Source organism: Myxocyprinus asiaticus, chromosome 29, assembly GCF_019703515.2.
Source record: "Myxocyprinus asiaticus isolate MX2 ecotype Aquarium Trade chromosome 29, UBuf_Myxa_2, whole genome shotgun sequence".
Classification (NCBI taxonomy): Eukaryota; Metazoa; Chordata; class Actinopteri; order Cypriniformes; family Catostomidae; genus Myxocyprinus; species Myxocyprinus asiaticus.
In genome coordinates, this window is record NC_059372.1 from 10,807,620 (window position 1) to 10,835,617 (window position 27,998).

Below are 27,998 nucleotides of genomic sequence, written 5' to 3' on the forward strand. Positions count from 1 at the left end.
TTTAATTAAAGAGGGACAACATTTAGCAACAAATACTGTTGAATGACTTGTATTTAAGTTAACTTGTAATTTGTGCAATTATAGTATGCCCCCAGATTTATTCATTTAGCAAGAATGCAAGTGGTGCTTCCCTGTGCAAATGCTGGCAATTTAATATGAGGGTGTTGTGGATGATTGCTATGCCTTTGCTAAGGTGGTTTGGGTGGTTGCTTACTGGCCCAAGTTAAAAGAGCCCACCCTCATTTTCTGTATGATAATCTGGGGCTGTATTACAACAACATTCTAACTCTAGAATCCTATCTTGTCTGATAGTAACCATAGCGATTTCAGACATCTGATTTGTCAGATCTTAACTTAAAGGGATAGTTCACCCAAAAATGAAAATGTTCTTATAATTTACTCACTCTCATGAGTGTATGATTTTCTTCTGCAAAACAGCTCTGTAGGTCCTTTCAATCCAAGTGAAAGGTGGCCAGAACTTTAAATGTCCAAAAAACTCACATAGAGGTAGCATAAAAGTTATACATACAACTCCAGTGGTTAGATCTATATCTTCAGAAGTGATATGATCTGTGTTTGAGAAATAGATAAATATTTAATCCTATTATTACTATCATTCTCCACTTTCACAATCTTCTTCTTTTGTTTTGGTCGATTTGCATTCTTCTTGCTTATCGCCACCTACTTGTTGAGGCTGGTCAAAGATGGAGATTTATAGTAAAAAAGGACTTAAATATTGATCTGTTTCTCACCCACACCTGTCATATCACTTCTGAATAAATAGATTTTTACCACAGGAGTTGAATGGATTACTTTTGTGCACCCTTTATGTCATTTTTGGACCTTCAGAATTCTGGCCACCATTCACTTGCATTGTATGGACCTACAGAGCTGAAATATTCTTCTTAAAATCTTTGTTTGTGTTCTGAAGAAACAGAAGGAATAAAGTCATACACACCTGGAATTCTCTAATATGGCCCCTGGTCCCTTTATGGCATGGGTCCCTCCATCAACGTAAGTCTATATGTTTTTTATTTCTAAAGATTATGTAATAATGAACTAAGTTATAGCTCAATATTCATCTGACCATAAATGACACATTGTACAAGCTTATCTCTGCTTAATGTTCCTTCATGTTTATTGCATTTAATACACACATTATGTGTTTGTGTGTGTGTGTGTGTGTGTGTGTGTGTGTGTGTCGGGAAGCTCTGATAACACATGGTGACATACTCTTGGCATGATAGCTGTGAAACAGGGCAACAAAACATGGATTGCCAACTCTGTTACTATAGTAACCCCACAGCCTCTTGCTTTCTGCAGGAGTCTATGCTTGGAAGATGAGACACAGTGAAGAAGCCAATTAAATCAACAGTCCAAACCTTGACAGAACATTTGGAATATATAGTGTGCATTTCCAGATATTCCAGATGAAATTAATTTTCCTCCAGGCAGGGACGTCTTCTAAAGTTTTCTATAAGCTTTACACATTTAGATTTGTTTAATAATTTCGAATTTTGGCCTTTTATTAAGAGCAAAATTGTTCCAGCTCTGCCAGAGTAGACAGAGCATTTCCAGTGGGCAGCAATTTACAGATCATTCTTCTGATTTTCAATTAGATTCAAGTCTGGGCTTTCTGTAGCAGATTCTGGGTAATTGTCCTGCAAGAAAATGAATCTTCACCTGGCTGACTGAAAACGATTTCTCATTTTAAGGGGATTTGCCTGTATTTTGGTCCATCCATGTTGCTCCTAATGGCAACAAGCCTCATGCTAAAAAGTAACCCCAGAAAATAATGCTGCAATTGCTTTTGCTTGGATAGGTTAGTTACCTAGATGTTGGACTGTATTTGGTCCATAGTAGGGTACAAACGTGCTAAAGGGCCCCCAGGGTAACAGGTACTTTTGATTTAATTTTCTCCCAAAGCACTAAATAGCAACAAAAACTATAACAGCACTTTCCTAAACACCTGTTTTTCACTATGCACTGCAAAATTGTCCTGATCCATGAGGTCACTGCATGCAATGTCTAAAAGTTGATTTTAAGGTTATTTGGTCTAACATTTAATAACTTTTAAAATGTTGCAAAATTATGTACCTCATGAGAATCCCTGAAGTTATCACATTTATAAATAAAAATGCTTATTTGTCTATTTTAGATTTGTTGAAGGAAACTAGATCAAAAGTTTTTTAATAGCTGTCCATTTTGCAGAGTTTGCAGGGTTTACGAGGACATTTCTTGTAAACGTTCTGCATTGTGAGTGTATCCTCTCACCCTTTCATTTCTGAATGTGTGTGTATAGCATTGTGACTGATTTATTTATTTTTTGACAAATGTAAAAAAAAAGTTCTGTGTTATAGTCTCACCAGCAAATTTTTTTGTGTGTGTAAGTGTGTTTGTGTGTGTGTGAGTGGGTGTGTATGTTTTGCACTGAGGATGTTTTAGAGTTTCACCGTGTAATTTATGTCTGTTTCTTTTCTGCATTGTGGCTTATTTATTGATTATATTTGATAGATCTGTTTTTTGGACTTTCCCTTTCATTTTCAACGGTTGGTCAGTTTTGACCGCAAATACCAAAGGTATCACTTTTTTTTTCTTTTTTTTCTTTTTTATGGCCATTGTTTTTATTTTTATTTTTTTATGTTCAGATGGCAAATGGAGGAAAAGTCACCAAGTCTTGTACTGCCCACATAAAGAAAACCATTTTTTATTAAATGAGGAAAGTTTATTTTGGTAAAAAATTACAGAATGCTATAGAAGGGTTAAGATGGTGGATGAAGCGAGAAAAATGTGAATTATAAATATACTTATAATACATTCAATACTGAAAAGTATCTATACATTTTTTTTAATATCATAGACAACTAAATTTGTTTGTACTATGTATTTTATATGCTCATTAGAGTATCACATTGTTCCTCTCGCATCACCTGTATTGAAATCAGTTGCAACTGGAGTCTCCCCTTTTCGTGAGGAGCGCTATTTGAATGATGCGTGGAGCTGTACATTGTAGCGCGTTCCAAATCTGTCTGTTATGAGGCATAATTTCAGTAAGGATGCAGCCATAGAAGACAACTGCCTATGTAGGCAGGAGACAGCAAGGCAGCTCACTAAGTTTTGGAACAGACCCTAAATCACTACAACCCACAACCGACCCTCCTCCCCTCCCCCAGTGCCTTTTACCCCCCCTGAAATAAGGTGGTGATCTTATTTAAAAATAATAATTTTAATCAATACAACCTTACATTCAGGGTTGGGAGGGTTACTTTTGAAATGTATTCCACTACAGATTACAGAATACATGCTGTAAAATGTAATTTGTAAAGTATTCCGTTAGATTACTCAAGGTCAGTAACGTATTCTAAATACTTTGGATTACTTCTTCAGCACTGGTAGATTTTTTCACTTGTTTTGACTATAAAACTTTGCCACTACAGTAAGACAAAATACACATTAAAAATACATTCTCTGAAAAACCTAAATATCTTATGCAGTGTTGTTTCTAAAACAAGATGAATCAATTGATGATCAATGATTTTTAGATATTTTTACAGAAAAACAATACAAACATTATCAAGAATATGATTTTTGCCCTAATATCAAAGGTATTACTAGAAAAAAAGAAATTATGATCTAATATGAATTTTCTTGATAAAAAAATATGATCGTGCCTGGTAGCATATTAGCTTAGCATAAAGCTGACAATTTACACAAGGATTATTTCTATTTCTTCTGCTCCAAACTTACTTCAAACTAAGTTTGCTCATATGAATGTAACACATCATAAGAAAGTGTTTCACCGCTGTTCAAATGCACTTTGGATCGCATCATTTATATGTATAAATGTTTCCATCTGAAAGGACTAAATATTAAATGAAACAAATGACAATAAAATGCAAAGTAATCTCTTCAGTAATCAAAATACTTTTGGAATGTAACTGTATTCTAATTACCAATGATTTAAATTGTAACTGTAGTGGGATACAGTTACTTATATTTTGTATTTTAAATACGTAATCCCGTTACATGCATTCTGTTACTCCCCAACCCTGCTTACGTTACATTATTATTATTTGACACAAATGATATTATATTCAATATAAAGAAATATATTATTTCTTTAAAATATACAATTGTGCTCAAAAGTTTGCACACCCTGGCAGAAATTGTGAAATTTTGGCATTGATTTTGAAAATATGACTGATCATGCAAAAAAACTGTCTTTTATTTAAGGATAGTGATCATATTAAGCCATTTATTACCACATAGTTGTTTGGCTCCTTTTTAAATCATAATTGTAACAGAAATCACCCAAATGGCCCTGATCAAAAGTTTACATATCCTTGAATGTTTGGCCTTGTTACAGACACACAAGGTGACACACACAGGTTTAAATGGCAATTAAAGGTTAGTTTCCCACACCTGTGGCTTTTTAAATTGCAATTAGTGTCTGTGTAAAATAGTCAATGAGTTTGTTAGCTCTCATGTGGATGCACTGAGCAGGCTAGATACTTAGCCATGGGGAGCAGAAAAGAACTGTCAAAAGACCTGCGTAACAAGGTAATGGAACTTTATAAAGATGGAAAAGGATATAAAAAGATATCCAAAGCCTTGAAAATGCCAGTCAGTACTGTTCAATCACTTATTAAGAAGGGGAAAATTTGGGGATCTCTTGATACCAAGCCAAGGTCAGGTAGACCAAGAAAGATTTCAGCCACAACTGCCAGAAGAATTAGGGATACAAAGAAAAACCCACAGGTAACCTCAGGAGAAATACAGACTGGTCTGGAAAAAGACGGTGTGGTTGTTTCAAGGAGCACAATACGACGATACTTGAACAAAAATTAGCTGCATGGTCGAGTTGACAGACAGAAGCCTTTACTGCACCAGTGCCACAAAAAAGCCCGGTTACAATATGCCCGACAACACCTTGACATGCCTCACAGCTTTTGGCACACTGTAATTTGGAGTGACAAGACCAAAATAGAGCTTTATGGTCACAACCATAAGTGCTATGTTTGGAGAGGGGTCAACAAGGCCTATAGTGAAAAGAATACCATCCCCACTGTGAAGCATGGTGGTGGCTCACTGATGTTTTGGGGGTGTGTGAGCTCTAAAGGAACGGGGAATCTTGTGAAAATTGATGGCAAGAAGAATGTAGCATGTTATCAGAAAATACTGGCAGACAATTTGCATTCTTCTGCACGAAAGCTGCACATGGGACGCTCTTGGACTTTCCAGCACGACAATGACCCTAAGCACAAGGCCAAGTTGACCCTCCAGTGGTTATAGCAGAAAAAGGTGAAGGTTCTGGAGTGGCCATCACAGTCTCCTGACCTTAATATCATCGAGCCACTCTGGGGAGTTCTCAAACGTGTGGTTCATGCAAGACGACCAAAGACTTTGCATGACCTGGAGGCATTTTGCCAAGACAAATGGGCAGCTATACCACCAGCAAGAATTTGGTGCCTCATAGACAACTATTACAAAAGACTGCACATTGTCATTGATGCTAAAGGGGGCAATACACAGTATTAAGAACGAAGGGTATGCAGACTTTTGAACAGGGGTCATTTCATTTTTTTTCTTTGTTGCCATGTTTTGTTTTATGATTGTGCCATTCTGTTATAACCTACAGTTGAATATGAATCCCATAAGAAATAAAAGAAATGTGTTTTGCCTGCTCACTCATGTTTTCTTTAAAAATGGTACATATATTACCAATTCTCCAAGGGTATGCAAACTTTTGAGCACAACTCTATATTAAATCTCTTCATACTCTTTCCAACCAAAAAAAAAAAGCTATTTCTTCTTAAGGGGTGCCTTTGGTCCCATTTACCCTATTTAATTTGCAATCCAAAGAGCTCAACTTTAGTTTTGTCACATGACTTCTTTCAAATACTAGTCACTCAACTCATAGGCCTGCACATCGTAAGCCTGTTTGCCACTTTGAAGCTGCCCAAACTTGCCGAACTGAGATGAGAATCACGTTGAGCTAACACTTTCTGCACTACTTGCGATTCTCATCTCTAGCCTAAGTAGAATTTGTTCCTCACACACTAAACCAATCCAAATCTCACTGGGAAGTCAACCAACACAGCTTTTGTCATCATCATTGTCTGAATTTGTAATTTTTTGCAACAAATACTGTTTTATCTTCTTTGGTTGCTCTGACAGAGCCATACACTAAAGATCGCTGCTTATCATGCCTGCTCAACACCTCCACCAAATGGTTTCCCTAATGAAAAAAACAAATTAAACCAGCCTGTGCTGGTATGCTGGTCTTAGCTGGTTTAAGCTGGTATAGCTCGTCTTCAGGCTGGTTAAGTTGGTTTTCAGATAGTCTAGCTCTGTCTTAGCCTGGCCATTCTGGTTTGCTGGTCTTTGCTGGTTTAAGCTGGTCTAGCTCATCTCCCAGCCTGGTCAACCTGGTCTTCCAGCCTGGCTAAGCTGGTCTTCAGATGGTTTCAGCCTATGCTGGTATGCTGGTCTTAGCTGAATTAAGCAGGTTTAGCTGGTCTAACAGTGAGGTATTCAGTGGTCTATTTGAACAGCCAGCTGGCCTCCCAACCTGACTGGCTGAAGTGTCCAAAACCCCTCTAAAATCAGCAAACCAGACCTGCCTGGACAGGCTGGGAGACCAGCTAAAACCAGCAAACCAGATTAGTCTGGTTTAAAAAATCTTCTTTTTGTTTTCCTCTATGTACTGCGTGTTTGGTGGCAACCACACCTACAGTTTCCTTTACTCCCAGTCACTTCTGCAAATTACATCTAATTTTATGCCCGCTATGACTTGTTGGTTGCCCTTGTTAAGTGCTCACCACATTTCCTTCCCTCATGGCACTCAATATATTCAACATTTGCTAATCAGTGGCCAACAGTGGCAAGTCCAGTTCTCACTACCAATTTCAGCTCACAATCAACTGAAACATTTTGCTGTGGTTCTTTTCTCTTCAAGCCAAGCTTACTTTGCTGTAAACTGTACTCTCATTTAACGCTTGTAACAAACACGATCCAACTACATGTATTGTTTGCAGTTGACAAAACTTTGATTCTGCAATCAAACAACTGGCCTGGTAAATTAAAAATAGTCTATCAAATAACATGAAGCATGTGGTTTCTTGAATAGCATCCTATACGATGGCCAAGCCCATAACCCAGTTCTGATACTCAATCCTCAGCCATTGCAGGAGTGTCCAAGATGATTAATTTAGAGCTGCCACCTTGAGGTCGCCCATCAGAGCAGTCAGACATTCAATTGTGTAGGAACAGTGTTAATCAGTGTTTACAGGTTGTTATCTGAAAGATACTGTATTATGAACCCTGACATTTAAAGGGATGCCTTTATTTTTTGAGCTGGTTCCAGACTTTTCTGTTTATAGTTTCACAACTTAACTTGGCAGATCTGAGGGCCAACTTGTTAACAAAAAGAAAAGGAATTGTCCTCCCAAACATGTCAATTCTGTCATTATATACTCACCCTCATGTCTTTCCGAACTTTTTTTCTTCCATGGCAAACAAAATAAGACATTATAAAGAAACTCCAACCAGCACTTTTTTCAGCATGATCACCTGTGAAATAGATATGTTGCTTCTGAAAGTTCATGTACCCTGAAATCGACCCCATTCAGCCGAATTACTGACAAGTGGCATCCCCCATCAGAAATGTTTGCATTAATTCAAGTGCAAACACTTTCTCTCTAATGTTATTGATAGTGCATTGCGTGAGCAACCTTCGAGACATGGGTTCTAGGCTCATGGAAACCAGTAAGTAATTGCGTTCACGTTAACAATGGTGAGCATAATTTCCAGATTGCATTTTCACTCTAAAATTAAAATTTTGACTCCACTGATTAGGTTTAGGATTGGGGTTTGGGTAAGGGTGGAGGGTCAATAACCAGGAACTGTCAAGCTCCAAAAAGGACAAAAAAGGCAAGCTTAAAAAATAGTCTCTCTGAATCTTGGTAAATTTCTGCAACAAATATTTATTTTTATCCACACCAGACAATTGCTTGACCAAAAAGGTCCTCTAGATTAAAGGGGCAAATAGAATAGTTTCATTTTATAAATTGCAAACATAGTATGAATGTTCTCTCAAAGACACTGAGACACACAGGCTTTTGAGAGATTTCACTTGAAAATCAAAAGGGCTCTTCAAAGAGTTGTCAAAGTAGGCTTAACACTCCAGCACATAAAATGGTTGCCTAGAAACAAGATTGAAATTGAATCGCATATCCATTGACAGATAAGGCTGTTTGCTGGTATATTTTCGTTTAGCGCCACAGCTCAAAGAAACACTTGCCCACTCTGTACTGTGCGACCTCGCTTGCACTAGATTATTGGACTGGATAACTCTTTGGTCAAAGTGTAAATTAACTTTTTAGGCAGGTCAGCACTTGCATAACTCAATGAAGAATAAAGGTGATGTGGCCACCACAAAGGGTCAACGAATTCACTCATGGCAATCGTTATTAACAGTACGTTACCAACCGTGAAAGGAAAAGTTCCTCTGCTTTAATTACAACAATGTGTTGTACTTGGGTTATCACTCCTGTGTTGCAATGGTGACCCAGAAGTTGCGTTATGAAATGTGTCAGTCAGCAATAACACGTAATCAAAGTACACGTTGCATTCTCAGTATTTCCACAAGGGGCGCTATAGCTGACATTAGTGTGAACTGTCAATATATTTATAGCAAATATAGAGTAATAACACATCCATTTTAATGGCACAGACTTTTGAAATTAACTCTATCGCTCCCTTAAGGACTGAGGTTTGTTTCCACCACAGTAACGGAAGAACGTACGTTAAGGCCGAAACATACTCTGTTCAAGAACTCGAATGCAGGTGCTTCCAGCTACGCAAGTTCGATTTCATGCATTGTTGTGTTTCAAAATGTTTCAAAATGCAGTTCATAACACAATGCACAAGGGCTGCTATATAATATATTAGTGAGAACTGTCCGCTTCTTTGGTGAGTTTTTTCTTTAATGTCAACTACTGTAATGGCAGAGCAACAGTTTTAAGAAAATATTGTGGCGCAGGTAAGTTAAAGTCAATATATTTATATCAACCTACCTGAATAATAACACATCCAGTGTAGGCACTCTATCCAGACTGATCTCACAGTGAAATCGGAAACAGTAGGTTGACTTTTCTTTAGCTTTCGGTCTTTGCTTACCGAAAATCGAAATACTGCCCCCACTGTCTAAAGCGGTAAGTGTTGTTGGGTGTATGGGCACGTGTGCTCCATTTTCAAAGGCCAATAGCCTTTGGCCCACCAATTACCCATGGGACAAACAAGGCCAACTGGGGAGTGAGGCAGGGTCAATGTCAAAAGCGGAGTTTTGCAGAACTTGCCAGGTTCTGTATTCAGCGCACATTGGTACAGGTTTGGGAAAGAATTTAAATTGTGGGTACAGTACAAATCCGTTAAGATGCACAATGGATAAAGCAGTGCCCAAAGAAAGAACTTTCAATGGTTCTAGATCATGGACAGTGTGCTGGGACATCATACCGCTGTTAGTGAGAGACCACTCAGGGCTCCATGGCAGTTACAGTCGGTGAGCTGTCAACGCTAACATATTTTGCTAGCAAGCTAATGTTTACAAATGATATCAACTCGATATTCTAGATAATTAGATAACACGATACCTCAGCTTGAGTTTCCCTCTTGCTTGTGAAATGGGTGGGGTGTGTGACGTTGGCACCAGAGCTGTGTGTTTGGCATGATGGTTGGAACACAGATCGATTTTAGTCTCACGGCTCAAGTTCCAAGTCTATTGACCCCAGCTGACCAGTTGATAGCCCTGGCTTGCTCTGGCCCATTAGTGGATAAGCAGCTATTGTGAGATCCAAACCCAGGTCTCCCATGCTGCTGATGCAATGCGCTTCCAGTCGCGCCACAATGGAAGGTAAACACATTGGAGCCGATGCAAAAATGTCTGATAAGAGATGATGCTTGTCAGTGATTCAGCAACCTGGGCACTGGAACTCTCAGAAACAGCATGCCGACTTCCCATTTGTTCATGATGCTCTATCGCCCCCTTGTGTGCTGAGGTTTGTTACCGCCACAAAAGCATGTCCAACTGGACCACGGTTGGCAATGTATTGGCCAAGCGCTCCCATTTGTGTATGCGTACTTGTGTAACGTATGTTTCTGGCCTTATGCTTAAAGGGGCAAGGGAAAAAACTGAATTCAAAATATGATATCAATTAAATGCAGGCTTATTTTGTTTTAAGGAACAATTTTACTGGAAGATTAGGGGATTAAATGATTTTTTGCTGAATAACTGCACTCCACCTAAACTGTCATTTGCAGGTGTGAAGGTGGAATTATTGATAGTCATTTAGGATGTTCCCTCTACAGCTGTGCTTTTAATCATACCTCAGTCTTTTAATTATGCAAAGCTGGGACACAGCTTCTCACTCCAACACTCTCACTGAAGCAAAAAGCACCAAGACCACAGTGAAAACAAACTTGTCGGACATCACTGAAGCCCTCTGTACATCCCCTGGTTGAGGTGTCCACCATGCTCCGGTTCAAAGAGCTCATTAAGAGCTAAAGACTCTCTCTGTGGAAAAAAGGTCAAAAGTCATTATTTTGAAATAAAAATAATTATGAGATAGGCTACTAGCCTAAGTCAGAATTATGGGGGGAAAAAAGTAATTATTATCAGATAAAAAATCAAAATTTTGAGATACTTAGTATAATTACGAAATTAAAAGTCATGATTATGAAATTCTAAACCGTAATTATGAGATATTAAGTACTATTTATGACAAAAGTCATATTTATGAGATATACAGTAAAGTAATTATTATGAGATTAATTTATAATGAGACACTAAATCCTAATTATGGCACATGGCATGTGGATGACTAATACTATTCACTGACATTGCCAAAATGCGCAGAACATATTGGGCCTTATTCATGAAACATGAGCAGAAAAATGTTAATGTCATTAATGCATTTGTATGTATATTGTCCAGTTGAACTGAATCTAAAGATTTATGTAAATGTTTTTACATACATTTTACACCAAAATTTGCTTGTGTTTCATAAATAAGGTGCATTGTACAGAATAATGTATACCACAATGTAATGTGCTTGATTTGACCTTTCACTTCCAATGTAACGAATAAACCACAATAAAAACAATATCAAATATTGAGACAAAAATTGACACCTGATTTATTGTAGAAATGATAAATAGATTAAGTAATGCAATAAGGTCATACACTATTTTAAATATTTATTGTAGCATTATGTGTACTGTTTCACATACTATATATTTTTTTAAATAGTAGGCACCATACAGTATATACTGTGCTGTATGCAGTAAACACGCTAGTATTCCTTACCAAACACAGCCAACTATGATCAGGTGATCAGATTAATAAAACTAAGTGAGTTTCATTTAATTGTTTTAGCTCTAATGTCAAATACATTCCTTACAGTTGCCATAGAAACAAGACCAGTAAAGATATCGTTTTTGTGCAGCATAACGGTGGTGTTTCTAATTTTTATGTGTAACAACAGACCGGTCATAAAAATACTGTTTCAGTTCTATCTGTGCATGCTTTGCCTCTTGCACTCGGCAGTCATTATAACAACAGCAAACAACACATTTCTGCTGATTAAAAATAGTGCAAAAGTGTGAAAGATGTCAAGCGAAGACATGTTTGTGTGCACCATTCTGCAGAATGCCTATGTTCTAGAAAAATGTAATATGACTTAAAGGGATATGTCACTCAAAAATGAAAATCCTTATTTACTTACCCTCGTGTTCCATGTTCCACAAGTATTTACTTTTAGTGTATAGGAAAGACACTTGTCAACATTCTTCAAAATTTCTCATCTTGTACGGAAGAAAGTCAAATGGTTTTAGAACAACACAAATCTGAGTTAATGATAATGTATTTTCATGTCTACCTAAAAATAGAATTACAGTAAATGGGATATATCTCTTATTAGGCTGTAAGTAAAACAAAACAAAAATATAATTTTCTGCCTCTGCATTCACAATCACAATAGGTATGCATTAGCACTTATGCTAGAGTACGGACATTAGCATAATTAAATCTCCTCGGCCCCCGCTCCCTACACAGAAACTGCCGGTCTCATTACACAGATGATGCAGCTGGTTTGCAACACTGCGAAAACTAATTAGCAAACTAGCTTGCTAATTTTGAGGAGAAGCTTGTAAATCAACTGGACGAATTTGGAGGGGAATTTAGTGTTCACTTTAGATAGCACTTTTGGCTTTCTTTTAATTTTAGAAAAGGAAACATAACTTCTGGTACTAACATGTTTTAATATGACTTAGTTTCTTGAAGCTAAGTCATGTGTACAAGGTACCGGTTGATCATCCTGATCTCATGACAATTGGGTGGCAGTGGCAACATTTTTGCAAAATGACTTTACGTGGTTCCTTACACGTATCGCAACAGTTCTGATGTGAAATGTCTACTGTGTGGCACTAAAAGAGAGTTAAATTTTCGAATGCTCTATTGAGTTTTAAATCAACAAAACCAACCAATCTTACTACCCTAAACCTTAAACCTAAACCTAACTGATAGTGTCATAGCAAATGGGACATGATGAACGCAATTTCTGAAGCAACCACGTCATTTTGTGGTGCTTCTATGACACTTTTGACTCACAAGTAACTCGTTTGCATTGCATCAGTTGAGCTACCGCGCAATTTAACCATGTACAAACAAGCTTGTAAATGTAGCTGTTTATGTAATAAAATGTTAAAATGTATCAACTTACAAGTCATGCACTATAGTAAAAGTGTTCTGATGTTATAAGACAGCATTGTGTGACGAACAGGGCGAAAAGAAAGTGTTTATGAACTGATGATCTGGTGTTTTACTTGTGATTTGTGTGAGAGGGAATAGAAGTTGTTGTTGTTGTAGTGCCTCTGGTGAACTTTCACGATACAACGAGCCACATAAAAATAATTTAGCAAAAATGTAGGTACAGTATTGTGATTCTGTAAGACCAGGTTGGAGTTGATACTTGTCAATCAATTTTCCATACTTTGACAGCTTAGAGACATCAAATCATCATACTCTTTGAAAGACAAAGAGGACCAGACCTTTTGTCGTTTAGTCAAAGGTCTGGCTATGCGATACTAACAGCCACTCCGCTCTCTCTTCCTCTCTAGCAATCATACATTAATTACATCATCAAAAGCTATCATAATCCTCTTTGAGCCCCACTTTGTGCCGGAAGCCATTTTATCCCACTGAGTGGTAACTGATATAATTAAAACCCAGGATATGCAACATACACTGCAGGACAAACGTTAGCATGACTCTATTGTTGTATTGACGTGATGACAGCAATTGTTGCTAGGCAATTCCCATATAAGTGCCTGACTAATCAGCTACAGAGGCTTAGCTGTCTTTTGTGTAAAATGCAGTCACATGGCTGTGTATTTCTAAGAGATAAGAGAGCACATTTAAGGTTTATAAATGCGACATTCTGACATAAACAGCACCCTTTCCTTTCTGATTTTGAAAGAGAGGTGCAACATCTACTGGCTGCAAGAAGTATTGCCTTTGGATTGCTATTGGTGAGGATAAAAAAGGAAACAGCTTAACTGGCTTAAGCTGGTCTCTTTGGATCTCATGGATCTCATTGCTTTTAATGTTGTGCATTTTTTCTTAGTGGGAACAGTGACGGCAAAAAGAGAACCTTTTTGTTGCAGCTAATAAACTTTATTACATGCAGTTACACAGTCCAGCATTGCACTAGAATGTACGTATGACTTGAAGAGAATTTGACACTTAAGTACAAAGTCATTTTGATCTCAAAACGTAATGCACTTTTCACATAAAACGCCAGCTGCCACTAGTGTCACAAGCACATGGGAGGGGTTTGAAAGATTCTTCCACAAACCACTCATGCATTATACCAGGTGTTTTCAAACTGGTTGATGTCAAGGAGCCCCAACTTTGATTATCCCCTTGTGAGGGACCCTCTGTGTGAGAAAAGTAGTTAACATGATATTATAAAGACTTATTTTTTGCTAAATTAAATAATTAGCATTTATATTGTCATTGAACTAAAGCCAAAATAAATTATTAAAATATTATCTGGAAAATATTGACTTCTTATTAAGTTGACAGTGTATAAACCTGATGAAAAAACATTTTCAATTCGATTCAATAAAAAAAAAAAAAAAAAAAAAAAAGTATTATTATATTATATTATTAAATTATATTTTATTTTAAATATTTACACTGATCAGCCGCAACATTAAAACCACTGACAGGTGAAGTGAATAACATTAACAACATATTATCTCATTACAATGGCACCTGTCAAGGGGTTGGATATGTTAGGCAGCAAGTGAACAGTCAGTTCTTGAATTTCATGTGTTGGAAGCAGGAAAAATGGGCAAGCATATGGATCTGAGCGACTTTGACAAGGGCCAAATTGTAATGGCTAGTTGACTGGGTCAGAGCATCTCCAAAACAGCAGGTCTTGTGTGTTCCCCGTATGCAGTGATTAGTACCTACCAAAAGTGGTCCAAGGAAGGACAACCAGTGAACTGGTGACAGAGTCATGGGCACCCAAGGCTCACTGATGGGCATGGCTAGCCCGTCTGGTCCAATCCCACAAAACAGCTACTGTAGCACAAATTGCTGAAAAACTTAATGCCATGATAGATGTGTCAGAACACACAGTGCATCGCAGCCTGCTGCTTATGGGGCTGCGTAGCCACAGACCTGACCCCTGTCCACCACTGTGAGCATCAGAACTGGACCATGGATCAATGGAAGAAGGTGGCCTGGTCTGATGAATCACATTTTCTTTTAGATCATGTGGACGGCCAGGTGCCTGTGTGTCCTTTACCTGGGAAAGAGATGGCAGCAGGATGCACTATGGGAAGAAGGCAGGCCGGCGGAGGCAATGTGATGCTCTGGGCAATGTTCTACTGGGAAACCTTGGGTCCTGGCATTCATGTGGATGTTACTTTGACACGTACGTGCAGACCACGTACACCCCTTCATGGCAACAGTATTACTGATGGCAGTGGCCTCTTTCAGCAGGATAATGTGCCCTGCCACGCTGCAAAAATTTTTCAGGAATGGTTTGAGAAACATGACAAAGAGTTCAAGGTTTTGACTTGGCCTCCAAATTCCCCAGATCTCAATCTGAATGAGCATCTATGGGATGTGCTGGAGCAACAAGTCCGATACATGGAGGCCCCAATTTGCAACTTACAGGACTTAAAGGATCTGCTGCTGACGTCTTGGTGCCAGATACCACAGGACAACTTCAGAGGTCTTGTGGAGTCTATGCCTCGACAGGTCAGAGCTGTTTTGGCAGCACAAGGGGGACCTACACAATATTAGGCAGGTGGTTTTAATGTTGTGGCTGATCGGTGTATATTTAGCGCTATATAAATACATTTGTAAAAGTATACAATAAAATAAAATTTCAAAGCAGAGAATATTTAATTGCAACCCATATTTCTTACAAATAAGTGTTCTTTTTTCATAATATTTAAAATTATATGGCATTTTATTTCTGTATTTAATTCTTACTATGGCTGTCAATACAATAAAATAATTGTGATTAATCTAACGATTTCATAATGAAATGGTAAAAAGGTCAAATAATGTCAACATTTTTAGACTTTCTTTTTCTCAAAAAAAAAAAGAAAAAAAGAAAAAAAAGATTTGCAGACCCCCTTGCGGCCCCCTGGGGGTCCCCAGACCCAGTTTGAAAACCCCTGCACTAGACTACATTTACGCACTAGAAGTCATTTTACTCAATAGCAATACCTGAGGAATAAAACGTATAATAAAATTAAATTGGCAACCAATCAGTGTGAGATAAACAGAGAAACCTCTAGCTTCTGTATTTTCTCGATTTGGCTACTTTTTTTTATAGATTTATTAAATTTATTTACAGCTACCTTTCCTTTTTATCTGTTTCATTAGCCTATCATTTTCTGTATCATTTTTGAACAAACCAACATCATCAACAAAATACTGTAATAATACATACACTGCAATAAATATAATCAGCAAAAACACAGAAAAATAATCAATTACATGCTGCAGTAACAGTACAACATTCATTTCAACAGTCCAGAGAGTTCAAAGTTAGGCACTTAAGACTGGAGAGCACTCGCATCGATAGAAAGTGTCATCCCAGCAACAATTTGACATCATTTACGATCGTAAAGGCAAACGAATATACATTGCATGATGTAACCAATGTCATACATTGAACTGCATCTTATAATTATGGTTTAAACCAAGTCACTAGATCCTCTGACAGCTAAGAGCCTGAGACGCCAAATACACACAGAATTCAACCAACTTCAACTTATAAACAATAGTCACGATGAGGCTTTATTTCATACAATGAGGAGAGAATTCACTAAACAGAAATTCCACTTTTGAGCTGTATTATTTCAGCACACAAACTGTATTTACTAACAACCAACAATCCAGTCTTCCTAGGTGCTATCTACGCTGGTTTAATGCTGAGCAATATAAATGAAGTAATTGTCGAATATAAATAAAATAATAATTAGCGGCAATCACAAGCCCTTTCAACATTTAATCGCATGCAGGGCATGAATCTCCAATAATATTTTCACTGGAATTACTACTAGTGAAAACACAAATGTTATTTTTATTTGATATCAGTAATTAGGCTAGCACTAGTAAAACATGAATTCTTGATATCAAAAATTATATTTGAAATTTTCAAGATGCACAGTGAAGTCAATTGAACTTTTGGCCTTTTAAAGAGCAGATTCAGGTGCATGCAACACATAACAGGGCACGCAAATAATGTTTACTATGAAATTTTTGGGTATGTTTGGACTGTTACCTAATTTCCATAATTCCTTTGGCAAATCAGGCGCTAAAACAATGCAGACAGCAAGTGCAAATAAACAATGCTTTCGGCAGGCGCAATTCATTCTTAGTAAATTCCCTCCTTTGTGTTTAATTTTGGCACAAAATCTTCCAAAGCAGCAACAAGACTTTATATGATATGCAAAGAACATCAGTTTTTTGGTGACAAGCTAAAAATACGAACAATCTTTCCATCCTACAGACAAAAATTCCCAAGACATGCAATTTTTATGGTGGTGTAGCGGTGGAAAGCAATAAAATACTAGTACGATTTCCCTTCATAAATACATAAACAAACCCACAGAATACATAAATTCAATTCAAGCAGATGAGAGTAAATCCCTCTTTTAGCATAGTTTTAAGTTTAGTCCCTACCCTATCAGCAGGCCCAGACGGAATCTTCTGCATTTTCTGCGCTGATTTTGCCGGAAAAGCTGCGGAAGTTAAAATGTGTTAAATGGAGCTTAGAGTACAATACTCTTAAGGGCCGTCTGGATGACTCGCGTCAGTGTTGCCAACTTTTTTGGACCCAAGCGTTAGCTTCAGTGTTAAACCCACGTTGCATTTCAATCAAGCGTTGTTACACTGTGCTCAAAGTTCAAACCATTTCAACTTCGACCCCTTTGCCTATGAACTTTCAAACCGGCAGACAATGGTTACCGGACATATTCAGATGTTTTTTATTTACATGAGAGATGCCAGTGCTAAAATCAAAACAAGATGTTCTCTGCTGCACTTTTCGTGTGGAGATCAAAGTGATGCGTTGACATCCTGACGCAAGTCATGTGGAAGCCCCTTTATTAATAGCTGAAAGTATACCTCATTAAGCCAAAATATTTAATAAACAAACATGCAAGGGGTGGAGGAAGTGTAGAACTTTTGTGAATGACAGACGTTGCAATTCTGCAGAAATTCTGCATGCATCGATTCCACCTGGACCTTATCAGGACTCACACACTGTTTGGGTTGTAACAGAGCATGTTCAATTGTAGGTTCTCATCCCAGTGTCTCAAGATGATGAAGAGTTGATTGGCCGCGGCTTTGACCGACGCCAGGTCTCGTCCCTCTGGGATAAACTGTTCATCTAGCCACATGCTCGCCTTGGCTGCGATCAGCTCCCATTCAATGAAATAACTGGCTGAGCTGTGTTCCAGCCAGGCCAGAGCTACTGCCGTTGCCCACACCATACCCTCAGGGTCTTGCATGGCCCTTTGCAGGCTCCCTGGAGAGCCCGAAATGGGGGTGTCCGCGATCTCAGACTCCGACCCTCGTCCACTATCATGCAACGAATTAATGGGCGATGGTGGGGCTTCGGTTGACATAGAGGAGAAGCCTGCCAATGATGAGAGCCCACCCTCCATACGAGGACTTCGGGCTGGCAGGGAGGATGAAGATGGCCGTGAAACAAGCTCCTCATATTCAGAGTTCAGGTCTGAGTCTTTGGGTGGAGGAGAAGAGCCATGATGGACCTCCAAGCTCTCTGAACGGTGAGAGCTGGAGTGGGACAAGTGGGCAAGGCTGATTCTGTGGCTATTGAAGGGTGATGTCCACTTCAGCTTCTCCATGGGCACATTGATGGCATCACACAAGGCACTGTCCAACATGAACGCCCCACAGGACAGCTGCAATGACACCTGGAAAAGGGAGCAGAGCAGGAAACTTCTTTCAATGCTTTTTTTTATTTACACACTGCTACAATCAATGAACAACCTCAAATCTCATGGTTTTCATGTACGTAAAAAATGTTGGACTATTGGAAAGACATGAAGAGAGTAAATGATGACAGAACTTCCATTTCGCGGTGAAGAATTCCTATAAGGTCTTTAAGCTGCACTATCAGTGTCAACTAAATTAACAATTGGATCAATTCGAACAATTCAATGAACATTTACTACAAAAAATACCTTGACATTAACATTATGATCGCAAGTTCCATAGCCCCATATTTATAAATTCTGTTCAAATATGACATTTCATTTAACTAGACTTAATGATCATGAGATATTGATCTGTGCTTCTTAAATGTCACCAGACCAATCACCATACTCGCAATACGCAAAGACTCTACACCTTTTTCCGGCAAGGGGAGTATTGATCAGCTATTCAAAGCTTGCGAGGCAAATGGATGCAATACACTCAGTGACGCCATTATTTTGTATTGGTAGGCTTTTAAACTGCTACTGAACCCATAAATAATTTATTCTCAACTGGTTTTGCATCAGAAACTTACATTTTATACTGGACATGAAATGAGAAGCTAACACCGTACCAAAATTTCGTCAAACAAAAGTTAACAAAAATTATGTTAAAGGAATGTTTCGGGGTTCAGTACAAGTTAAGCTTAATCAGCAGCATTTGTGGTATAATGTTGATTACCACAATAATAATTCTGACTCGTCCTTTGGTTACAGTGAGGCACTTTCAATGAAAGTAAATGAGGAAAGTCCATAAGCACTATCATGCACTCATGAGCAAAAACATTATGACCACCTGCCTAATATGCTATTGGTCCTCTGTGTTCCGCCAAAACAGCGCATGGCATGGACTCTACAAGACCCCTGAAGGTGTCCTGTGGTATCTGGCACCAAGACATTAGCAGCAGATCCTTCAAGTCCTGTAAGCTGCAAGGTGGAGCCACCGTGGATCTGACTTGTTGGTCCAGCACATCCCACAGATGCTCAATCGGATTGAGATTTGGAGGCCAGGGCAACACCTTGAACTCTTCATCATGTTCCTCAAACCATTCCCAAACAATGCAGTGTGGCAGGGCACATTATCCTGCTGAAAGAGGCCACTGCCATCAGGGAATACCGTTGCCATGAAGGGGTGTACCTGGTCTCCAACAATGTTTAGGTAAGTGGCACGTGTCAAATTGATGTCCACATGAATGGCCGGACCCAGTGATTCCCAGCAGAACATTGCCCAGAGCATCACACTCCCTCCACCGGCTTGTCGACTTCCCACAGTGCATCCTGGTGCCATCACTTCCCCAGGTAAATGGTGCACACGTAAACGGCCGTAAACGTGATGTAAAAGAAAACGGGACTCATCGGATCAGGCAACCTTTTTCCACGTCTCAAAGGTCCAGTTCCGACACTCACTCATCATTGTAGGTGCTTTCAATGGTGGACGGGGTCATGGGCACTCTGATCGGTCTGTGGCTACGCAGCCCCATATGCAGCAGGGCATGATACACTGTGTGTTGTGACATTCTTCTCGTAACCATCATTAAAATTTTCTGTGACTTGTGCCATTAGACTTTCTGTTGGTTCGGACCGGACGGGACAGCCTTCGGTGACCTCGCACATCAATAAGCCTTGGGAGCCCAACACCCTGTTGCCGGTTTGTGGTTTGTCCTTCCTCGGACCACTGTCGGTAGGTACTCACCACTGCTGAACGGGAGCACCCCACAAGCCTTGCCGTTTCAGAGACGCTCTGACCGAGTCGTCTGGCCATAACAGTTTGGCCCTTGTCAAAGTCGCTCAGGTCTTTACTCCTGCCACTTTCTCCTGCATTCAACATGTTGACTAAGAGAACTGATTGTTCGCTTTCCATCTAATCTACCCAGACCTTGACATGTGTTAGGAGATGATCAACGTTATTCACTTCACCTGTGAGTGGTCATAATGTTTTGGCACATCAGTGTATTCACCATTTGAAAAGTATAGCCACAAGATGTAAACATTATATGTGTTAACATGATTTTAGTGTGATAAAATTACTCACCAACCTTGTCTGTGAAAAGTAATCTCCAATACCGGGATTAGCCTACAGGATTTTGTCGTCATGGCAACAAAGATGTAATATTGCATATAGCTTTCCACAGATAAGGTTAGTAAGTGATTTTATCACACTAAAATCATGCTAAAACAAATACTGTTTATGTCTTGTGGCTATACTTTTGAAACAGTGTGTATTTTAGTGCTTATGTATTGGCCCCATTCACTTACATTGTAAGTGTCTTACTGTAACCATGATTTTTGCTTTATTTAATTTTGTAAAATAAAGTCTAAATAAATATTTGTGGAAACCAAGATTATGCCACAAATGCTGTTAATAGAACTTAATTTGTATTGAACTTGGAACATTCCTTTACAATCAAATACTGAAATGTATTAAAGGTTGTGCAAGCGATTTTAGGTGTTATGGAACTTCCACGAGACTAAGCTGTTAAATTAGACATGCCCCCTCTTTCCAAAACACCGCCCTCCAAAGATAGTTGGGAGTTGGGACTGTCACCAATTTAGCTAGCTTCTACCAAGTGACAGATTAATTTGCACCAAATACCGTACAACTTGATTGGATGCACGGCCATTGACATCAATAAAAAAAAGTATTTATTTTGCTATCCTAACTCTCCACAATTATACAGTTAGTTGCATTTAAATATTTACATTGAGCAATGTTTCCCTGTTGTCCATAACCCTATCAGAACAGACCTGCAACCCCCTTTTGTGTCTTAACCCACCAGTTGAGAAGCACTACCATAAAGCATTAACATTCTGAAAACAGAAAATGTCAATAGAAACCAGAGGGATGTAGTCCTTGTTGTCATTTTCGCTTTCTCCCATCGAGGTGCTGATTTTGCTTTGTGATCGACTCATGAATCCTCTAGCAGCTTTCGTCAGGAGTCGCGTCCTGGTCAGACTCAGCTTGCTAGAGGCAAATAGAAACAACACCTTTACCTCTGGTGCCTCAATATCTTCATTAAATGCATAGACACGTCTAATGTGCTTCTTTTTCTCTGTGAAATTTGGCACTTCATTAATTTGCAAAGTGTGTAGTGCACTGCTCCTCACGTTCAGGTCATTATTTCAGCTGAAGTGACAGGAAGAGGGGGAGCTGTGAAAGAGATTCCAGACGAGAGGAAGTGTTTATCACTGGTGTCTAGACTGCCATGTTGCTGCAGTCCCTGCTGACAGAACCAGCTAAAGCTAGCATTAATTTTAAAGTTGTTTAAGGCTAGTTTATGCTGGTAAAACTGGTTCATTATGCTAGTTAAATGAATAGCTCACCCAAAAATTTTAATATCATTAAAAGTCATTGGTTACTCATCCTTATGTCATTCCAAACATGTATGACTTACTTTCTTCCATGGAATACAAAAGGTGAATTTTAAAAAGTCTTCACAAGGTTTATTTGCCATATAATGACAGTGAATATTGACTTCGGTCTGTCAAGTAAAAAAGAAAAAGGTACAAAAAAACACCATAAAACCACATTAAATGTAATCAATACATACTATATTCCAAGTCTTCAGAAGCCATACGATCACCGTGTGTTATGAACAGAACAAAATAATTAAATAGTTTTCATTATTTACAATCAAATCATTAACTAAGTGCAAAAATCAACTATGGCAGCTACATCGATAATGTGAAAAATCATTGGTTCTTGCAACATGACATCATGACGTTTGGTCATGTGATGCAGTGAGAACCAATGAGGTTTGATGTTATCGACGTAGTCATATTGTATTTAAGCACTTTATTAATGATTCGATTTCATTTGAGAGTGAATATATACACAATAACAACTAACCCTATAACGCTGTGTGTATCAAATATAATACACAACGTTTGACGGCTCCTGTTTGACTCTCTGTTCAAGCTGATGAGCCAAACAACCTATGGTATGTACATTTCACATGTTTATGGCATCATCAATGGTTATTTTTGGGAAAAAAAAGTGTGCTTATATCGATCTATCTAAAATGGCAGCGGACTTGCTTGGAAAGTGAATCTTATGTTAGGATAAATGTCCGATTATTTTAATAAAGTAAAAGTGACAGTAATGATTATATTGTTACTAATATTTTAAAATGAGTATTTGCTGAATATAAGCAACTTGTGCTTGGTTAAAATTTTGTATATAATTTTATTGAAAAAGCCCCTTTGAAATCCATGTATCAAATATGATACAACAGGCTTTTGAGATACACTATATTGCCAAAAGTATTCGCTCATCTGCTTTTAGACGCATATGAACTTAAGTGACATCCCATTCTTAATCCATAGGGTTTAATATGACGTCGGCCCACCCTTTGCAGCTATAACAGCTGCAACTCTTCTGGGAAGGCTTTCCACAAGGTTTAGGAGTGTGTTTATGGGAATTTTTGACCATTCTTCCAGAAGCGCATTTGTGAGGTCAGACACTGATGTTGGAAGAGAAGGCCTGGCTCGCAGTCTTCGCTCTAATTCATCCCAAAGGTGCTCTATCGGGTTGAGGTCAGGACTCTGTGCAGGCCAGTCAAGTTCTTCCACACCAAACTCACTCATCCATGTCTTTATGGACCTTGCTTTGTGCACTGGTGCGCAGTCATGTTGGAACAGGAAGGGGCCATCCCCAAACTGTTCCCACAATGTTGGGAGCATGGAATTGTCCAAAATCTCTTGGTATGCTGAAGCATTCAGAGTTCCTTTCACTGGAACTAAGGGGCCAAGCCCAGCTCCTGAAAAACAACCCCACACCATAATCCCCCCTCCACCAAACTTCACAGCTGGCACAATGCAGTCAGACAAGTACCGTTCTCCTGGCAACCGCCAAACCAAGACTCTTCCATCAGATTGCCAGATGGAGAAGCGTGATTCGTCACTCCAGAGAACACGTCTCCACTGCTCTAGAGTCCAGTGGCGGTGTGCTTTACACCACTGCATCCGACGCTTTGCATTGCACTTGGTGATGTATGGCTTGGATGCAGCTGCTCGGCCATGGAAACCCATTCCATGAAGCTCTCTACGCACTGTTCTTGAGCTAATCTGAAGGCCACATGAACTTTGGAGGTCTGTAGCGATTGACTCTGCAGAAAGTTGGCGACCTCTACGCACTATGCACCTCAGCATCTGCTGACCCCGCTCTGTCATTTTACGTGGCCTACCACTTCGTGGCTGAGTTGCTGTCATTCCCAATCGCTTCCACTTTGTTATAATACCACTGACAGTTGACTGTGGAATATTTAGTAGCGAGGAAATTTCACGACTGGACTTGTTGCACAGGTGGCATCCTATCACAGTACCATGCTGGAATTCACTGAGCTCCTGAGAGCGGCCCATTCTTTCACAAATGTTTGTAGAAGCAGTCTGCATGCCTAGGTGCTTCATTTTATACACCTGTGGCCATGGAAGTGATTGGAACACCTGAATTCAATTATTTGGATGGGTGAGCGAATACTTTTGGCAATATAGTGTATATCTCTCAAGCAACATTACATTACATTCATGCCACCACAAAAATATATATTTAAAATATGAAGTAATATTTCTGTGTATTTTCATATATGCAGCCTGCTCTGTCATTATAAAGATATCATTATTTTACATTACAAGCTATTACGATGTCATCTTACCATGAGTTCCTGAGACCCAGCGAAAAAAGTTTTACAATTTCCCTTTTTTAAATGTCAATATAGTGTTTGGTGCATAAAAAACATATGATAAAAATTGTTTATTAAAAAAATAATATTTTATTCATATTGTATTTTATGTGCTGAATTGAACTGTAATACATTTCATTGCATATTTATAGACCAAGGCGAGGATGTTGTCATGGCCAAAATCTCAAACATTTGGTATCTCTGAAAAGCCCAGGGAGTCCTCTGATAATACCCCAAGATTTACCACTGTAGCATATATGGGCTAAGAAAAACTTAAATAACAAATGTCCCACACAAAAATAAATTGCTGGGCCTCAGGCGGATAATGACCTTTAAAGCCTAATTTATCAAATATGATATATATATTAAAAAAAAAATTAAAAAACGTGCACATTTTTTTTTTTTACGATTTCTTTTATAGTTTGTCTTATGGTATTAAAACAATTTAATGTCAAAAAATTTGAATTTTCTGACAATTCTTTCATATGTCAGGTTTTACAGTGCTAAATTTAATTCGGTTCAACATACAAAGCAATCATATCGCTTTAGCATTTGCAGTGCAGGAGTCATATCAATTACTACTACTGTTATGGTGTTGTTATTTTTTTTTTTTTTTATTATTCCCCACCCCCTTTTCAAGCTTGACAGACTGGAGTCACTATTCACTTGCATTATATGGCAAACAAACCCTGAGAAGACTTTTTTAAAACTCTTTTGTGTTCCATGGAAAAAAGAAAGTCATACGGGTTTGGAGCAACAATGACAGAATTCACATTTTTATGCAGCGATAATTTGGGGGTTTGTTGACTTGTTCAAAGATGTGACAGCAGTGGTCACAGGAAGGGCAGGGAAGTTAAAGCCAGCAGACTTACAGTACCAAGTCATCTTTTCTGAATGCCACAAACTCTGAAATTAAAACTGAAACAAAGTGTGTGGGACTAACATCCAATTTTCACACTTCTGTGAAGAAACCCTGCTGGAGTACCCTTCATGTTATGAGTTAAATTTAACTAAAGACATTCAGGCCATTTTATTTAAAAGGAAAAGTGCAAATAATGGAATTTTTTATGTCAACTGAACAAAGTTCACTCATTATTAGAGGGTAATTTTTACACTGACTTACAACGTTTAATTGTAAGAAAGCAGTTATGTACTTTACATAAAAATAAAACAGTCAAACGTGTTGGGGAGTAACTAATTTAAAGTAGCAATGCTACAAACTTAACTGCATTTTTCAGCAGCATGACAATAGTTGAGGTAGTTTCATTAGCATAGATTTTCCAGTAACAAGCTACTTTTTCCATTTTTTTAAATCCTATGATTGTTAAAAAAAAATATACACTGCCTGGCCAAAGTCGCATACTCTAATATTTCGTTAGACCGGCTTTAGCTTTGATTACGGCACACATTTGTTGTGGCATTGTTTCGACAACCTTATGCAACGTCACAACATTTAATTCCATCCTGAGTTGCATTCATTTTTGTCCGAGATCTTGTATTGATGATGGGAGAGTCGAAACCACCCTGTAAAGTCTTCTCCAGCACATCCAAAAGACTTTCAATGGGGTTAAGGTCAGGACACTGTGGTGGCCAATTCATGTGTTAAAATGATTCCTCATGCTCTCTGAACCACTCTTTCACAATTTGAGCCTGATGAATCTTGGCATTGAGGTCCTGGAATATACCCGTGCCATCAGGGAAGAAAAAATCCATTGATGGGATAACCTGGTCATTCAGTACATTCAGGTAGTCAGCTGACTTCATTTTACTGCTGCAAATCGTTGCTGAGCCTAGACCTGACCAACTGAAGCAACCCCAGATCATAACACTTCCTCCAGAGGCTTGTACAGTGGGCACTCTGCATGACGGATGTATCACTTCATGCGCTTCCCTTCTTAACCTGACGCGCCCATCGCTTTGGATAGGGTAAATCTGAACTCATCAGACCACATGACATTTTTCCATTGCTCCACAGTCCAATATTTATGCTCGCTAGCAAATTGAAGTCATTTTTTTCTGATTAGCCTCACTAACATGTGGCTTTCTTGTGGCCACACAGCTGTTTAGTCCCAGTCCTGTAAGTTCTTGTCACATTGTGCATGTGGAAATGCTCTTACTTTCACTATTAAACATAGCCGTGAGTTCTTCTCTCAGTTTTTTATGATGTGACTTCACCAAGCGTTTTAGTGATCTCGGATCACGATCATTCAAGATTTTTTTCTGACCACATTTCTTCCGCGAAGCTGACGGTTCACCGCTACCCTTCCAGGTTTTAATAATGCGTTGGACAGCTCTTAACCCATTTCCAGTGATTTCAGCAATCTCCTTATAATTTGCCCCTTCTGAAACAGAGTACCATCTTTTCCACGACCACAGGATACATCTTCTGACATGGTTGTTGAAGAAATGAGAAGTTACACACTGCATCAGTTAGGGTTAAAAGAACTGTTGCCAGCTGAAACATATTAATCACTGCAATAATGATCAAATCATAGGCTCTTAAGTATCTGCTTATTTAAATCCAAATTGTTTGGCCAGGTAGTGTAGTTAGCTACTTTTTATTAGTAGCTTGCAGTGTAGAGTTGGGAAGTTTGATTGATTTAAGCAAATCGGTTAGTTCAGATTGTTTGTTTCATTAAACCAGTTCAAAGAACGATTCACTTAAAAGTATGCTCTTAAGTCCCCATTCAGCATTTTACATTTCATTTTTGTGGTGAAATTGCTGTCACCATTAGGTTTTTGCGAATCGGTTCGATCGATTCATTAAAAAGAATCAATTCAAAAATAACAATTCATTTGTAAATTGGACATCACTATTGTAGTGTAGCTAACTACTTTAGCTAACTAATGGGTAAGTTGACTGTAGTTTAAAGGAATAATTCACCCAAAAATGATCATTGCGTTATCATTATTTCATTATTTCACTGTACTTACTCCCCCTCAGTTTTTTTCCAAACCCATTTGACTTACTTTCTTCTGTGGAACAAAAAAGGAGAAGAATTTAAAAGGCAGAATTTTAGGGACCGACAGCCTCAGTCACTATTTACTTTTATTGCATTTTTTTTCTTACAATGAAGATGAATGGTGACTGAGGCTAACATTCTACCTAACATCTCCTTTTGTGTTCCATGCAAAAAACAATGTCATAGGGGTTTGGAACAAAATAAGGGTGAGTACATTTTGAAAGAAATTTCATTTGAGTGAACTATTCCCTAAACTACTTTAAATTATGAGTAGCTTGGCAAGCTACAGTTTCAAATTAGATTCAACGTTGACATTCATTACACTTGAGCATTTCTTGTTCACTGAATCTCAAAGATTACATCAACTACAGTACATTCCTGTGCACATCTTTGTGGTCATATTGTGAGTGTAAACATCTCCTGTCTTTAGTCTTTTTAATGAATAATGAATTTATGTCGCGGTCTCTCCTCTCTGAGTGTTGAACTCATTACATTCACCCACAGAATAACAAAAGTAATCAAAATGCAAATTTGACTCATGTTGTAAAACAATGGAGCATAAGCAATACAAACTGTTGAATTATTCATATGTGTTCTGTGAATTATGGTGTTTATATTTCCATAACTTGATTTGTAGAAGTTGTTTGCAGGTTGTCTATGGCTTCTATGTCTCTTGTTCTCTCTCTACACCCACCTTGCAGAGAAAAGGCTCTCTACTGATCTCTGTGAGTGGTCAGAGGTCACAGACGGACTCCTTTGAGAGGCT

At 38.5% G+C, this 27,998-nt stretch overlaps 1 protein-coding gene across 1 annotated transcript in view; it reads right to left on the bottom strand.

Annotated features, from left to right (window-relative positions):
- Positions 1-17,784: 17,784 nt before the first annotated feature.
- Positions 17,785-27,998, bottom strand: part of vwa5b1 (von Willebrand factor A domain containing 5B1) — a 59,941-nt gene continuing 49,727 nt past the window's right edge. Inside the window, exons 19-21 of the mRNA XM_051662830.1 lie at positions 27,927-27,996; positions 21,427-21,553; positions 17,785-18,531 (exon numbers count right to left, since the gene is read on the bottom strand). Of these exons, the coding sequence (XP_051518790.1) occupies positions 17,848-18,531; positions 21,427-21,553; positions 27,927-27,996 (881 nt within the window). The 3' untranslated portion in view covers positions 17,785-17,847. The remainder of the gene's footprint in view (positions 18,532-21,426; positions 21,554-27,926; positions 27,997-27,998) is intronic.